General features: G+C 40.5%; 1 protein-coding gene across 1 annotated transcript; it reads right to left on the minus strand.

Moving 5' to 3' along the window:
- Positions 1-2,143: 2,143 nt before the first annotated feature.
- Positions 2,144-3,067, minus strand: LOC141134697 (olfactory receptor 1G1-like). The gene has a single exon (XM_073624139.1). The coding sequence runs from the start codon at positions 3,065-3,067 to the stop codon at positions 2,144-2,146; it is 924 nt and encodes a 307-aa protein (XP_073480240.1).
- Between the last annotated feature and the right edge of the window lie 14,554 nt (positions 3,068-17,621).

The following is a 17,621-nucleotide window of genomic DNA, read 5'->3' on the forward strand; positions in this document are numbered from 1 at the left end:
TTGGCACAGCAGTTTTTTAGGTTCAATAAGTTTTTATTGTATTTAAGACATTTTTTAAACAAAAGAAAGCAAGAACAGGACCAGGTGCCCGACATCAGGCATTCTGGCCTATTAGAGTTGCATTATACATAGAAAAAATATTATGCATTCTATCACAAACATATAGGAAACTAGAAATTGTGTCTATAAGGTCAACTTTCAGACGTATTGCTGACAATCATTTAAGTGAGAATTCCTACGGTCGGGGCACCCCTTTAGGATCCCGCTGCGTCTGGGTACCGAGGAAATCAACTAATTAGGCTAAAAATGGGGAAAATTAACAGCATTCAAGTGGTGGTGTATTCTCAAGTATCCTGGGTAATTGAGGTATTCATATCTGGAAATCAGAATACTTTGGGTTATATGTTGTGGCTATATTTAGCCGAAAAAGATAGTTTAGGGAAGAATAGAAGCAATAGTATAAGGGGGGAAAAGGCAGATGGGGAGAAGGAGAACTGAAGGGGTACAAGAGGAGGGGGGGGGGGAGAGACAGCGAGCCTCATCCTAATGGGGAATTTCACTTTCCTGGGCATTTGATCTTTCTTTTGGGGCCCTTTAGCTTTTCAAGGAACATTCATCCCTGATAGTCTGTGCTTTAGTTTATCTGAAGTAGAGTAATGCCTCCAGATACTCCAGATGAAGGAGAACTTTGCGTATTTGTCTAGGGTTTTAGACTGCATCTTCTCCATAAGCATAGTGTTGTTTATCTCGACAACCCATTCTATAAGGGATGGGGGAGAGGTAGATTTCCAGTGTCTAGGGATTAATTGCCTCCCAGCACTGAGAACATTTTTTAGGAGGTTATTTTTTTGTGATTTGATCGTGCCGGGTATTATGGAAAGGAGAGCAATAAAAGGGGAGGGCGTGAGCGGTTTATCGTATATTTCCATATAGATATGGAAGATTTGATTCCAAAATGGACGAAGCACATCGCATTCCCACAAGATGTGACTGTACGTACCCTTCGCTGAACTACATCTCCAATAGATGTCGGTGGTTGATGGGAACATGATCCTGAGATTTATGGCACTCGATACCACCTAGATACTAATTTATAATTTTTTTTTTTGAGTGTAGCTCAAGATGGTTGATTTGTGGGTAAAGAGAAAGGCTTTACCCCACTCTGCTTCCGTTATGTCTATCCCGAGTTCCTCTGACCAAACTTTAGTATATTTATGTAGGGTATCATGAGTATGATCTATAATCAGTTTGTAGATCAGTGAAAGGGTATGACGGGGAGTTTCTGACAATGTGCAAAGCTGCTCGAAGCCAGTCAGGGGTCTGTGTATCTGTTTGGAGTTGCATAGTTTTTTGCAGTAGGATGTCAAGTGCAGGTGAGTTAGCCACGTTACGTTGGAGATTGTGTTGTTTTGGTCTGACACGAAGGTGCCAAGGGTGCTGTTAACAAATTGTTGTGCTGTAGGCCAAGAAGCTCTGTTGTAGTTATCTATGATGTGGGTCGATCTGCCCTCTGGGAGGGCCGGATTGTCAAATAGAGGGGTGAGGGGGCTCCGTTCAGAGGATAGCGAGTGGCTCTCTTTTCTACAGTACCAGATTGCCAGGGCATCCCTGGTCAGGGGGGACAATCTAGAAAGAGATTTGTGAGTCCGCTCATGACCCCATAGTAGTGCCCGGAGGTTGGCTGAGGATAGGTCTTGTTCCACCATGGTGGAGGCTTTGATCAGAGGGCGGGGAAACCACTCCAGGATACAGGAGACCACTGCTGAAGTATGATATAGTACGAAATCTGGAAGGCCTGTCCCGCCTTTAGAGGTGGGGGCGCATAGGAACTTATGTTTCAATCTGGGGTGGTTTCCCCTCCATACAAATCAGATTGTCATAGAACGGAGAGTACAGAAGAATGCGGATGGGAGAGCAATTGGGAGGGCCTGAAATAAATACAGTAGTTTGGCGAGTATGTCCATTTTCAGTGCGTTCATGCGACCGAACCAGGACATTGGTAAGTCACAGCAGTTTCTTAAACGCAATTTTTTTTTGCAGAAAAAAAAACACTTTAATGAATCTTAATGCACAAAAACACAATATAATACCCAATTGTTTGGTAAAGTATGATGTTACGCCAAGTAAATAGATACCAAACATGTCACATGTCATTTTTCTTCACTATAAAAATCCTCATCAGAGCTGATTTTACCTCTTTATTCCTCAGACTATATATTAATGGATTAAGCATGGGGGTCACTGCTGTATACATTATGGAGAATACCAAATCTTGCTTCTCAAAGTCAACTGATGGAGGTTTCACATACATACATAAAGCGACACCATAGAAGATAATTAACACAGCAAGGTGGGATGTGCAGGTAGAGAAGGCCTTTTTCCTGCCACTGGTGGACCTAATGCCGAGTATGATAACAATTATCTTAATGTAAGAGGTTAAGCTGAGTACAAATGGGAAGAGCCCAAGGACAACACTTTCAATGTAGAGCAGTATATAAAACTGAGTATGGCTACAAGTTATCTTTGCTAGAGCTTTAACGTCACAGAAGAAATGCTGGATTTTTTTAACAGGACAGAGATCCAACTGGTACATTGAAAGAGTTAAAAACAAAGAGTTGAGACATCCAATTGCCCAGGTGCCCAGTAACAGAAGGACATTTTTTGCCTTATTCATGATCATGTGATAGTGTAAAGGTTTGCAGACAGCCACATATCGATCGTAGGCCATCAATGACAGCAGAATGTCCTCTGTGCTGGCTGCCAACATGTAAAAATAAAGTTGTGTAAAACATTGTGTGAGTGATATCGAGTCATTCCCAAAAAGTAGAATGTCCATCAGTTTTGGTAGAGTTGATGAATTGAAAATCATATCCACAGTAGACAGATTACAAAGGAAGATGTACATAGGAGTGTGCAGACGGGCATCAATGATCACGGAGGTAACTATGATGATATTTCCCACTATACCAGTTAAATACAGAAATAGAAATACAAAAAAGAGAAAGAGGTGGTTTTCCTTAGTATTGGCAAATGCTGTTAAGTGAAAGTCATAGGTACTATTATCCATTAGACTGATGACTGTACTCGAGATTAATGTGTATTTGGCTTCCTAAGTAAGAAAAACATTGTGAATTGGGTTGTTCCAACAAAAAAATTGTACCTAGCATAGAGTTTTCCATATAAAAGATCTTGCCATTAATTGTGGCATTGACAACACAGTGAAATGTAAATCCATGAATAATTGGTGTCAATCTATAAGATAGCACAGTAGGATCATCACCAAGTACAGAACCTTTGTACAGTGCTTGGAGAACCACAGTCAAGCTATTGAACAGCAGGGAAATTAAATGCCTTGTGTACTCTTTTATCCTGGTCAGAAGACTCAGAAGATCTGATAATGCGGGGGGGTGGGGGGTGTGTGTGTGGGGGGGGGGGTGGATAAGCCAGCTTTCATCCTGTGACATGGGGACTCAGAGCAGCCACGGACGATATTTTTAATATTTGGTGTCAGTCTGTTTTATAACCCTAGAGGATATAGGGTATAGAACCTATACTAGTATAAGGGAGGCACTTAATAGTCATTGCAAAGTAGAGACATCTACCTGTTAAGAGAAAAGGCTAACTTTTAGACCATTTCATTTTCCATGTCAAACTAGGTAAAAGGATAAGTTCACTTATCAAAAAATATGCATTTATTATGTATTTTTTTTGTTAGGGATCGGTAAAGCAGCGGTCCCCACCCTTTTTGGCACCAGAGACCGGTTTCATGGCAGCCAATTGTCCCAGGGACCGAGGAGGGACTAGGGTGGTTGTGGTGGAAGGGTCGGAGAATGGGATATTCAGTCCTCAGCACCTCTTCACTCCATAACTTCCCCTTTACAGCACAGTCCCTCCTTTTAATCCTCTGTCCACAGTTCCCTTTTAACCACTGGGCAATTTCATCCCTTTCTGCCCAGGCCGATTTTCAGCTTTCAGCGCTCTCACACTTTGAATGACAATTGTGCGGCCATGCAACGCTATACCTAAATTAAATTTTTATCATTTTGTTCACACAAATAGAGCTTTCTTCTGGTGGTATTTAATCACTGCCGGGTTTTTTTTTTTCTTACTAAAAAAAAAGACTGAAAATTTTGAAAAAAAAAATGTCATTCTTAGTTTGTCAGTAAATTTTAAATAAGTAATTTTTCTCCTTGACTGAGGTGCGCTGATTAGGCGGCACTGAAGGGCACTGATTAGGTGGCATTAATATGCCGCACTGATAGGTGGCATTGGTGGGCACTGATAGGCAGCACTGATGGGCATTGGTGGGCAGCACTGATGAGCAGGCTTTGATGGGCACTGAAAGACAGCACTGATTGGTATCACTAATGGGCACTGCTGGGGCTTTACTGATTAGTGCCCTGATTACCTGTACAGGTCTCCCCTGTGAGGAGATGGCGCTGATCGGCTTTCCTCTCACTTTGTCAGTGTGAGGCAAGGAGAGCCGATAAACGGCACTTTTTGCATTTACATGTGACCGCGTCATTGGCTCTTTACTGAGATCGGGGCCATGCTGTTTCCTAGAAACACACTGCGCGCCCCAATGGGCGCGCGAGAGCAGCCGTTATGGGGCACCGTCATATGACATTGTCCCAGAACGAGAGCCGCATCTCCAACATTTGACGGTGGGCGGGTGAAAAGTGTGTAGCAATAACTCATGGTGGAGCTGCTGATTTATAGCGGGCTGTTACCGTCACCTTGTTACCTGTAATTTCACCAATACCGGGTCTAGGGGTCCCCGTTGAGCTTACTATATAAGCGTACTTTTCCAATGCTTTAATGGGAGAGAACTGGAAGAAGTAGCAGGAAAGAGGTAGAAGGAGAGTTGCAGGGAAGTTCAAATAGCTTTTCTTGGCGTAGCATCAAGGAATTTAAATCTTTAGAATGAATGTATCCTCAGCTAAGGATTAAATCTCTACCCGCCCGGATAGGTCTCTCCCACTAACCCAGCAGCTGGAACGCAGCACGAACAAAAAGTCTCTGCCACAGACTTGAATGAAACAAACTCACACGATCCTCTGCCACAGGATGTAGTAGTTTTCGATGAACAGCAAACACAGTACCAGAACCTTTAAGCCGACCCGGCAGTACTTGTGCGATAGGGTAGTTTAGGATATATCCTCCAATCGAGTCACCAGGCTCTTCTTAAGACCAGCCTTGCATGGTCTCTTCCAAGATGGGTCCTCCCCTGGATCTTCCCAAGTGTCCGGCTTCTTCCCGCAGGACAGACAGCACAGGACCATCCCAGCGATAGCAGGCCCCAGACAGGCTTCTGGGTCTACCCTCACGGCTGCAGCCATGCAACCCTCCAGGCCGGAGGGCTACGAGGTAGAACTCACTGACACATACCTCTAGGCCACGAGGCAAAAAGACTCTTTGAAACATGGCGCCGACCCATAAATACCCTCTCCCAGAATGCAACTCGGAGGACCACCTCCGCTGAGTTATCTCCGGGACAGAAGAGCACTCATACACTTCAGCTTGTTGCTTTCCAACACTGACCCATGATGACAACAACACCCACAGGCACAATGTGGAACTGCACGCAACACAGCCAAGCTGGAACAGAGGCTAATCTAAAATTAGATTGAACTGAACTATGTACAGAACAGATGACCCACTAAATTTACCTATAAGCGGTAGATTGAAAAAATCTACCAGCGCTACAAGTGGTTAAAGCAGTCCCACAGTGTTTAAAAATGGTTAAGATAGGTAATAAGTATAAGATATTTGACAATATTCTCATGTTATTGGGAGAAAGAAAAAAAGAAAAATAGGGTTAGGAGCTCTGGATTTAAATACACAAATTAATTAAAGAAATGTAGAATAAAAGAAAAAAAGGGGGAAGGGGAAAGGAAGCATTTCCATCATGGCTCCCTACACTTTGTTTTTATTGGTTCTTGATCCATGTTTTGAACTCTGGAGAAAGACAAAAAATAGCCAAAGGGTCCACGCTTTTAAATTTTCCTGTGATAACAGGTTTTCAAGGTAGTACTGAGTATTACCAGGGAGGCGGACTTTTTAGGCTAAGGAACAGTGGAGAAGATATAGCAGTATAAAAAATATAAATTTATTGAAAAATACAATATCTAAAAAACAATGACAATTGTAACATATAGCATCTATGATTATCGTGCAGTGAGCCCTTGTATGTCTACGCATTTCACCGTTAGGCTTCCTCAGGACACGGCCAAGGTTCACAGATGAGACAGAGAAGGAAATATGTCTCTCTATCTTAAATTGGAATGCAAAATCATGCAAGTCACGGTAGCATGAGAAAGTTCAATCAGCAGTAAGAAAGTATATTAGATATAGCTAAATATCTCAGCAGGGGCATGTAAACAATATTCCTAATTAAGGGAGCAGCCATTAGAGGGAGGAGGGCCAACACCGGATGCACCACTTAGATCCTGGATTTAGTATCAGCAATGCTGAAGGCTCAATACAATCCCATCGCTGCATATTCAGGATACAAATAATCCAGCGTGCCCCTGGGAGACAGCAATACACTGCGTGTATTGCTGTCTCCCAGGGGCACACTAACGGTGAAACGCGTAGACATACAAGGGCTCACTGCACAATAATCATAGATGCTATATGTTACAATTGTCATTGTTTTTTAGATATTGTATTTTTCAATAAATTTATATTTTTTATACTGCTATATCTTCTCCACTGTTCCTTAGCCTAAAAAGTCCGCCTCCCTGGTAATACTCAGTACTACCTTATTTTGTATCCTCAATGATTTATGGACGTGGCTTATTTTTGGTGCACTTTCCTCTTTTTTTGTGTCAACAGGTTTTCAAGATAACTGATGGCATCCAATTTCACTTATCATTCCGCCAAAGATGGTATGGTGGTAGATTTCCAATGTCGAAGTATTACAGTTTCTTCTGCCAAAAGAAAATGCCAGATAATGTCTTTTTTTAGTGAATTTAATAGGTCTATTTAATAGAATAAGAGAAAGCAGTGTTGTCAACCGTCAGCCAGTAAAAAAATGGCCGAGACCATCCTAGTGCCTTCTACAGTGTGTTCGGGCGGTGAGCATATCGTGTGATGTCATGGTGCAAGGGACCCAATCGGTGCATCCGGAGCCTTGTGTGCTGATCTGTGCGACCGGAGCAAGGCAAGCTTGGAGTGGAACTGTCAGTGCTGTTTGGACTGAAGTGGACTGAAGGGATCACCTGGCATGGAGAGAGACTGTCACTGTGACTCAGGAGGGAACGTGTCGTGTCGGTGAGGTGTCATCATCTGTGCTGCTGCACACTGCTGTCAGTGTCAATGACGTGTGTGTATGCTGCCGATTCTAATTTTTTGCTAAAAAAAAGTCCTGTCCCTGAGCTACTTATTTACTATATTGAAAATAAAATCTGAAATATGTTTTTTCCCCTAATATCTGCCCTAAATTACATTGCTAGTTGCATATTGTACTTGTTTGTAGCCTAAATACAGACATTTCCCATAAAACGGTAATTTTGGAAATGCCAATAAAACCTTGACTGTGCCAGTAAATTAATGGTGTGGTGTCAGTAAATTTCAATCTGGTAGATTGGAAACACTGATAGAGAGTAATATGACTTTGGACATAGTGTTAATTTGGGTCACCGTTATCTTACAGTAGAGATTAGGAACCTCTGCACACTAAATGTGTGACTGTGTCATAGTCCCCTTGACTCTGTAGCATCGATAACAGGTGTCACCAATAGTAGGATAAATACGATTTAACCACTTGCCGACCGCGCTATAGTCCCCCCCTGGGGCGCACACCCGAGAACATCCGTGACCATACCCAGCCATAGTCAACCATACCCGGCCATCCCAGCCATACTCAGCCGTACCCAGCCATACCATCTATACCCAGCCATACTCAGCCGTACCCGGCCATACTCAGCCGTACTCATTCATGCTCAACCATCCCCATCCACGGCTCATCTATCCCCATTCATGCTCATCCATGCCACATCAGTTATCATCCATGCCACATCCATGCCACTACAGTGCCTCACAAAATTGTAATAGGTAGTCAAATTAGATTGAAACTTATGCCCCTAGAACACCTGATGGTGCTCCCTGCATGTTGGTCCTCTGTATGTGGCCAGGCTGTGGAAAAGTATCACACATGTGGTATCGCCGTACTTAGGAGAAGTAGGAGAATCTATTTTGGGGTGTAATTTTTGGCATGTACATGCTATGTGTTAGAAACATTGTGTAAATGGACAACGTTGTGTAAAAAAAAATGCGTTTTCATTTTCTTTACACAATTTCCAAAAACTTGTAGAAAAAAAGACATGTTCCAAAGACTCACTATGCCTCATGGGGTCATTTTTGGGGCGTTTCCATTTTCCTGGTTCTCCAGGGCCTTCAAAAGTGTAAGAGGTAGTCAAGAAATTATATGTGTAATTTATGCTCCAAGAACGCCTGATGGTGCTCCCTGCATGTGGTATTGCCATACTCAGGAGGAATAGTAGAATGTGTTTTGGGGTGTAATTTGTGCTATGCATATGCTGTGTGTGAGAAATAACCTGCTAATATAACAATTTTGTGAAAAAAAAAAAAAAGAAAAAAAAACTTGATTTTGCAAAGAATTGTGGGAAAAAATTACAACTTCAAAAAACTCACCATGCCTCTTACTAAATACATTGGAATGTCTACTTTCCAAAAAGGGGTCATTAAGGGGGTATTTGTACTTTCCTGGCTTGTTAGGATCTCAAGAAAGGCCGTCAGTACTTCAGGTGTGATCAATTTTCAGAGATTGGCACCATAGATTGTGGACTCTATAACTTTCACAAAGACCAAATAATATACACCAATTTGGGTTATTTTTACCAAAGATATGTAGCGGTATAAATTTTGGCCAAAATATATGCAGAAAAATTACTAATTTGCAAAATTTTATAACAGAAATGAAGAAAAATGCATTTTTTTTTACAGAATTTTCGGTCTTTTTTCTTTTATAGCGCAAAAAATTAAAAACCCAGCGGTGATTAAATACCACCAAAAGAAAGCTCTATTTGTGTGAAAGAAAGGACAAACATTTCATATAGGTACAGTGTTGCATGACTAATGAGTAATTGTCATTCAAAATGTGAGAGCACCGAAAGCTGAAAATTGGTTAGGAAGGGGGTTTAAGTGCCCAGTGGGTAAGTGGTTGGTGACTGGGCAATTATACCATCTCATGAATAATGTATAATTCTTTTCTTTTTTTGTTAGTTATGGACAATTTATGAGTTAGAGTAAACCATCTGTTCCATTGTTCTGGAGTAATATTAATATTAAGATCCCAAATTGCCGTATATGAAGGGAGCAAGGTATGGGACTGGGATCATATTTTTTTTTCTAATTTATATTATTGTATAGACAACAAAAACACAAATTAAATTTAAAGTGGAGTTCCACCCAAAAATGGAACTTCCACTTTTAGGATCCCCCCCCCCTCCGGTGTCACATTTGGCACCCTTCAGGAAGGAGGAGGGAGCAGATACCTGTCTAATACAGGTATTTGCTCCCACTTCCTGGCATAGATCACCGCGGCGCTTGCGGTGACCTACGCCACTTCCGGCGCCTACACTGTCCTCCCCCGCTGTATTCTGGGAGACACAGAACACAGCAGGGACCAGAGAGGACGCGCAGCGCGACTCATGCATGCGCAGTAGGGAACCAGGAAGTGAAGCCACACGGCTTCACTTCCTTATTCCAATACCGAGGATGGCGGCGGCAGCAGCCGAGAGCCAATGGACGAATCGGCTTCGGCTGCCGACATCGTGGGCTCCCTGGACAGGTAAGTGTCCATATATTGAAAAAATGTATAAAAGTGCAGCGCTATAATACTAGCAAGTATATAAATCAAAAAATTAAGTGTATACACACATATAAATAAAGTGTAGGACATATGTGTGTATGTGTGTATACACTTAATTTTTTGATTTATATACTTGCTAGTATTATAGCGCTGCCCTTTTATACATTTTTTCACTTTTCAGCTTGAGTCTACGGGTGTGTTAGCCGATATCCTAGCTTTTTCCTCGGTCTAGCGCAGCGCTGTGCATATTCACATAAGTGTCCATATATTAAAAGTCAGCAGCTGCAGTATTTGTAGCTGCTGGCTTTTAATATTTTTTTTCCGGCGGACCTCTGCTTAAGCCCGGGTTCACACCTATGCGAATTAGAGGTGCGTTTCCGCACCTCTAATTCGCATAGCAGGAGAATGTGACTGGCTCCCTATGGAGCCAGTTCACATATCTCCGGGGCGGCTGCGGTGCGCACTGCACAAAAACGCTGTGCATCTTTGGCTGCGTTTCAGGGCCGAATTCAGGCATAGAATCGGCCCTGATTCGTCCCTGAAACGGTGAACAGGGACGCACAGCGCTCCTGTGCGATCCGCAGCCCGTTGTGGTGTGAACCCGGGCTTAAAAAATAAAGTTCAAATAGCTTGTTTTTTTAGCTTGATTGAAAGGTAAACTGGTAAATTATCAGCATATACGGTATATATATATATATATATATATATATATGTGTGTATTTCCAACAATTTTACTATCCTTCCTATTTATCATATATTATATTTGTTATTTATACTGCATATATTAGCTAGTATTTTTATTAAAAAAGTAGAAACAAATAGATGAAATTAGCTTTCCAAAACCAATATTTAAAGGCAAGTTGAATTTTCTGTTTAACCCCTTGACACCAACGTAACACAAATATACGGCCTCGCTGCACTGAGCTTTTTTCTGTGAGGCCGCATATTCGCATATCTCCCTTTGTGCTGGCAGCGCACCGCACAGCGTGCTCCCAGCACAGAGACTGGGGTCTCACCGTGAGCTCTGGGCCCCGTACTAATGATCGGGGCCCAGAACTCGAGATTCTGGGTCATCTGATCGCTGTGATAGCCTCTGATTGGCCATCACAGTGATCAGTCATTCTGAAGCCTACCCCTGTGTTTTCTTTGTCTGTGAATGGAGAAGAGAGATACATTGTATCTCTCTCCTTGCAGGGAAAAAGATAAACAAATTAAATAATAATAATAAATAAAATTAAATAAAAATGAAAACCTAGATCAAGGTTTGATCTAGGTCAGAGCCAGGGTTAGTGTTTGGGTCAAAGTTGGGGTCCGTATTTTTCTGGACATAATTTTTTTTTTTAAATTAGTATCAGTTAGTGTCAGTGTGATTTAGGTAGGATTAAAAAAAAAAAAGCAAAATGTGCACCATTGTTTTGTTTTTGGGCTCTACTACGGGTACAAACAACAACTAACATACACATATGTGATATCGCTGCAATCGTCAGGAACAGGAGAATTTAATTTGGGTTGTTCTTTGGTGGAAAGTTACGGTAGGATCAAGAAATTTACAGTTAACTTTAAAAAATATTTTTTTTTTTTACTATTTTGGGCCAGTTTGCCTTTGATGATAATAAAAAAAAATCAGCAGATATCCATTACCATTTACCACCAAATGAAAGCCCAATTTGTCCATAAAAACAAGGTAAAATCCACCTGGATGCACAAAGTAGTTGTGATGATATGTACGGTTTTACTAACACATGTAAAAGTTACAAAATTGTGCTTAGGCTTTTAGGTTTGTTTAAATCAGCTAAACATATTGCATCAAAACAGAAAGTGTACAAAGCCTTACACAGTTGGTTTTCTTCAACAATCAGCTACAGCCTGGGTAGAAAAGCCTGTCCCCTGCCAGCATACTTCAAGTGGGACCCTTGCTATTTGTGGGGAAGCAGTGATCTCTTTGAAGATGTTTGATATACTCCCTGCTGAGCAAGAGCCAGAGCTTCCCAATAAATGGGGACCATGAACTTGTTGACTGCACATCTATAGGCCTGACTCAGTAAAGGATGTCAGATCTCTGAAATGAAACCACCACTTCCACACATGGAGCAAAGGTCCTACTCTGCAGCTTCTGGCAGAGGTCAGGCTTTTCTGCTGAAGATGTGGCTGCTTTAGAAAGAAAACAAACTATAAGCCTTAGGCATTGAACACCTTTGTTTTGATATACCGTACCTGGAATTAATTTTGTGAATTTCAACTTGAGGTTCAACTGGGATTTATGTTTACTGTAAAATGTGAAAAAACAGCCATGCTAGCCTGCATAGAAAAACCTGGAGCAGGCTAATACAACTATCAAGATGGAAGATGAGAGTACATTTCATTTAAAAGATGGAAATTGGCTCCTCTTTGCACTAATCTTCAGGAATCAGCATCGCTTTGTTGCATGGAATACTTATTTATTCTGAAGGTAGAAGATGTAGCGTAATGTGTATTTTCAACATGCCTTTCTTTACTGTATATAAAAAAAAAATAGTAAATTCACCATGGTAAGTGATAATAGAAAACAGTTCAAACCTTTGTCAAGTAATAAATAAAATATACCAAATATTTCCAGTTGCATATAAAGACATTGCTACACAACAATAGCACTGACTTCAGTCTTGGCAATGAGAAGAAACCTCTCACACAGAGCAAATAAGCCGGGATATTTTATACCTTGAGAACAATCAGGCTTCGTCTCCCTTAGGACAAGCGGTGATTACCTGACAGTATTTTTCTTTAGGGACAGGTTGTTATATATATATATTTTATATATATAAATTGTAATGTGTGGAATTCCCCAGTTATTTCTAATTATTGATTGCTTTATGTGTATTCATAAGCTCTATGTGAGCTGATGTTTTATTTGTTTTTATGTTACCATATGCTGTTTTTAAGATGTTTGTTATGTGTTTATGTTACCATAAAAAAAGTTTCAGACACTGTTCACATTTCTCAGGCGTGAGTAAATTTAAATATCACCTGATCAATTATCTGTGCATACGCATTCTACTCAACCTTACACAGATAATATTCATTAAAGCAGTATTAAACCCAAAACCAAAAATGTAAAATATTGCATCTTACCAATCAGATGTGGTGGCTGCATCAAGTTTCCTTTTCTTTGTCTTTTTTCCCTCTGATTTCACCTGGTGATCTGACCAGTAACACAGCTCCTGTATTACTGGGACGCAACTCTGGAGGGCTGAGCACAGGGGGCACAGCAGACAGCACCATCGTCTCTCTGAGGGACATTATTGCTTTAATAACAAACATGTCTATACTTACCTGCTTGTTGCAATGGAATTGCACAGAGCGGCCACAAACCTCCTGGCTCCTCCCCTCTGTCCAGTGCCCTGATGGGAAGCCACTTCCCATCAGCGCACACATGCATGCTTGCACCCGAGCACCGCTGCTGCTTCCATTGACACAGACAGTGGGACTCGGACCTGACCCCACTACCTTGTAACTGGCTTTGATTGACAGCATTGGAGCCAATGGCTCTCAGTGTCCCAGCAAAGCCAGTGAGACCCAGAGGGGAGAGAAGAGCTGCAGGTGTGCACGGCGCTGGATTGAATGAGGGCTCAGGTAAGTAAAAGTGGGGGTGAGGGGGGATTCTGACACCTAAACTTTTTTTACCTTAATGCAAGGAATGCATTAAGGTAAAAATAAATGTTTAGGCTTTACAACCACTTTAAGAGAATAAAAAGACAATGTTCCTTCCCTTCCTTCATAATGATTTTTTTCATCCATGCCCAATATAATACCAATGTTCTAGTGAATACCATACTAAATGTTGTACCACTTGATCTGTAAATATGAAAAATATATTAATCATACAGTACAGGACACAGGCTGAGTATTCATAGACCCTGGGTTATAGGCCTGTACCGTCAGGTGATTGGACATTGGCAAAGCTTGGAAGACTCCCCACCTCTATAATCTTACCCCACTCTGTGAGTCCTCAGTTTTTTGCTTGTGTCATAAGGTGATGGACCTCTTTTTTTTTCCTTTTGCAGAAGTGGATGGTACCTTTATAAAAGCCATGTTTCTAGAGAGTATAGTTGGGAGAGCTTGTCTAATATCACCCATGTTAGGTGATGCTAAATCATTTAGAGAAAAACATTTGCAGGCTTCAGTTTGAACTAAGGGCACTCCACCTGTCCCAAACACTTAAGTATTTGTACAAAAAGGAATCCAAAGAATCGGTAAAGATGATGCAAAATGAATGCACCACAACTATATGAACATAACAAAAACTATATGTTTCTATTATTCATATCAAATATATTTCTATCAAACAGCCACCTTGATACTGCTATTTAAATGTGCAATCAACAAAGTGAAAATAAAAAAAAGTAACCATAGTGGTAGGTGGGATAAAATAATTGCATTTCTGATTTTGATTGTGTTTATTCAGTATTGATTGAACTCTCGAAACAATCTCTTACATTGCTAGTGTATTAAAATAAAGCTTGGTAAATTAGATGTAGTTCTGTATACCTTGTGTATATTGGGGAAGGGAGGTGGAAGTGGCACAAAGAAGCTTGCCTATGGTAGTAAACATGATAAATCTGGCCCTTATAATGCTAAGAGGGAATGTCTGCCCACTATTCTCATATGTTCAGTCCTACAGCTGTAATAAGAGAAAATCTGTGCATCATGTGAATAGGAAAGTGGATTTCAGTTTTACTTGTTGCAGTTTGATATGAAAAAGATATTTTTTTTAACAGCATTACATTATAAAATGGCTTGTGTAATGATTATATTCTACATATTATTCAAGTTTTTTTTTAATTTTATTTTTTGTTTCTAAATTAAAGTTCTACTCAACCCACCGGGTGCTAGCCCTCTAAGAGATCAAAACACTGATGGCATTACACTGGCTTCCCGATGATGTGACCACTGCGATTGGATTATCATTATGGATTTACAAATTTAATTTATTATAGTTCAAATGGCTTGTCTTTGTATAGCTTGGTCAGTAAAGTATATGTTTGTTTTTTTCCAACAATTTTACTGTCATTCCTAATTATCATGTATTGTATTTCTTATTTATACTCTAAATATTATTAGTCAATATTTTCACTAAAAAATAAGTAGAAGCAAATATATGAAATATTGGTTTATATATATATATATATATATATATATATATATATATATGTTTATATATGTACAAAGTATATTATATTATATAACAGGAGGACCATGCCATAAAGAACCGAAAAGACAATGTAATTCAGGTACGTTGTATTGAAGTGCAAGGCAGAAAATCCAATGTATTGATACCTCCATAGAAAAAAATCCTTACCTATGGTAAAAGGATTACAGTATATGTTTTCTCTATGTAATATACGGCCTTTAGACCTCATGCACACTGAGCGTTAAAAACACTGCTTTTAGGGGCATCTGCCTTTTTTCTGCCTCTAAATGCCCCTCCATGTTAGCCTATGGGGTAGATTTACTAATGCGGGTGCACTCAGAATCTGGTGCAGCTGTGCAGGGTAACCAATCACCTTCTAACTTCAGCTTGTTCAATTAAACTTTGGCAATAAAACCTGGAAGCTGATTGGTTTCTATGCAGAAGTGATTTTGCACTCTCCAGCTTTAGTAAATCATTCCCTGTGTGTCTATGCACGCTAATGCCCCGTACACACGGTCGGACTTTGTTCGGACATTCCGACAACAAAATCCTAGGATTTTTTCTGACGGATGTTGGCTCAAACTTGTCTTGCATACACATGATCACACAAAGTTGTCGGAAAATCCGATCGTTCTAAACGCGGTGACGTAAAACATGTACGTCGGGACTATAAACGGGGCAGTGGCCAATAGCTTTCATCTCTTTATTTATTCTGAGCATGCGTGGCACTTTGTCCGTTGGATTTGTGTACACACGATCGGAATTTCCGACAACGGATTTTGTTGTCGGAAAATTTTATATCCTGCTCTCAAACTTTGTGTGTCGGAAAATCCGATGGAAAATGTGCGATGGAGCCTACACACGGTCGCAATTTCCGACAATAAGGTCCTATCACACATTTTCCGTCAGAAAATCGGATTTTCCGACTTTGTGTGACCGTGTGTATGCAAGACAAGTTTGAGCCAACATCCGTCGGAAAAAATCCATGGATTTTGTTGTCGGAATGTGTGATCAATGTCCGACCGTGTGTACAGGGCATTAGTCTGGTTAAAAAAAAAAAAAGACACCAGTCCAACTAGTTCAACCAATAAAAGGGAAAAAAATGTATACGATACTATATACACAATCCTATACCCACAGTTGATCCAGAAGAAGGCAAAAAAACAAAACAGCAAAGCATGCTCCAATTTGCTTGAGCAGGGGAAAAATTCCTTCCTGATCCCCCAAGAGGCAACCGGATATTCCCTGGATAAATTATTATTCTGGAAAATTAAATTAATTATTGCCCTAGTGCTTGATGCGCCTAAAAGCACCCAGAAGCATTTACAAGGGTCAAGCATTTTTCTGCCAGGAAGAAGGATGTTTAGGAGAGCTGGGCTAATGCGCCGCGTGCATGGGACCTAAAGACTACATGACTGTTGGGACTTCATGATATACAGTATTTACTAGATGTTTTTCATATTTCCTATACATTTAATTTTGGATCCATTGTCTCTATAGTGGTGTATGATGTGTCTGTGATTTTCAATGTACCGAGAATTCTTAAAACAATTCCTTAACTTGACTATTATCATTTTTGATATCCAAGTGCCACTTTTAGCAAAGCTAATATATCAAAGCTTTGTAAATCAGGCTGACTGCATCCTAACCATAGGTGTGCTCATGGAGTGTGCCAGATGTCCCCCCCCCCCCCCCACAGCACTGCTGGCTTCCCTCTTCTCCCACCAGCAGCTGCAGGGGATGTTTCAGGATAGAGTGGAGGAAGGGTCCAATACTGTAAATATGTCATTTACCAGCCCCTTCCTTTCTATTTAGTACTGATCACTCACTGCGTCCATTCATAACGGAACCATAGTCAACTGTGTTACTATGCTTCCGTTTGTGAAAATAAAGGAAGCCACTCAGCACAGAGTACTTCCCATTCATTCACTGTCTAGTGCAGCTGAGGCTGCAGAGAAAGGGACTGGGGAATCTCTGTCCTCAATCTTTTTCTCTGTCTCAAAAGTGATACATCAGGAGCCTGTTTAGACGCCTGATATTTCACCAAAGGGGCTTCTAAAAAAAAATTGTAAAAAAAAAAAATTTAAAAATAATATTGTAAAAAAGTAATTAAAAAATAAAGTTGTAAAAAATTATGAAACAGAAATGAAATTGTAAAAAAGAATAATAATAAAAAACTACTGACACCGTCCACTGCCCTACTGACTGATACCATCCACTGTCTAAATTACACCAATCTCTGTCCTACTGACACCGTCCATGTTTTATTACACTTTAAAATGTTTTTGTACATTTATTTATAATATGTGTGTCTGTGTGTATATATTTATGTGAGGGGTCTTCAAAAAGTTTACGCACTTTTATATTTTCGTTGGGTGAGGACGGGAGGAGTGGTAATTGGTCATGTCTGAGAGTGTCATGTGACTCTTCTGTCTGGCAAGCCAGCTTACAGTTTAGTATAAGAGTTGTCACGCTGTGGTGAAGATGGTGGTGAAAAAAAGTGCGGAAACGTTTTGCAGAACCTTCGTTCTTCAACGATGATATTGATATCCATCATCCTAACATATTATTCTGTAAATACGGTTAACAGCATTTTGATATAAACTTGTGTTTTAG

This window comes from Aquarana catesbeiana, linkage group LG03 (genome assembly GCF_042186555.1).
Source record: "Aquarana catesbeiana isolate 2022-GZ linkage group LG03, ASM4218655v1, whole genome shotgun sequence".
In the NCBI taxonomy this organism is placed as follows: Eukaryota; Metazoa; Chordata; class Amphibia; order Anura; family Ranidae; genus Aquarana; species Aquarana catesbeiana.

What these genes read in the sequence shown, in the direction of transcription:
- LOC141134697 (XM_073624139.1), bottom strand. Translation starts at nt 3,067, where the DNA reads ATGGATAATAGTACCTATGACTTTCACTTAACAGCATTTGCCAATACT.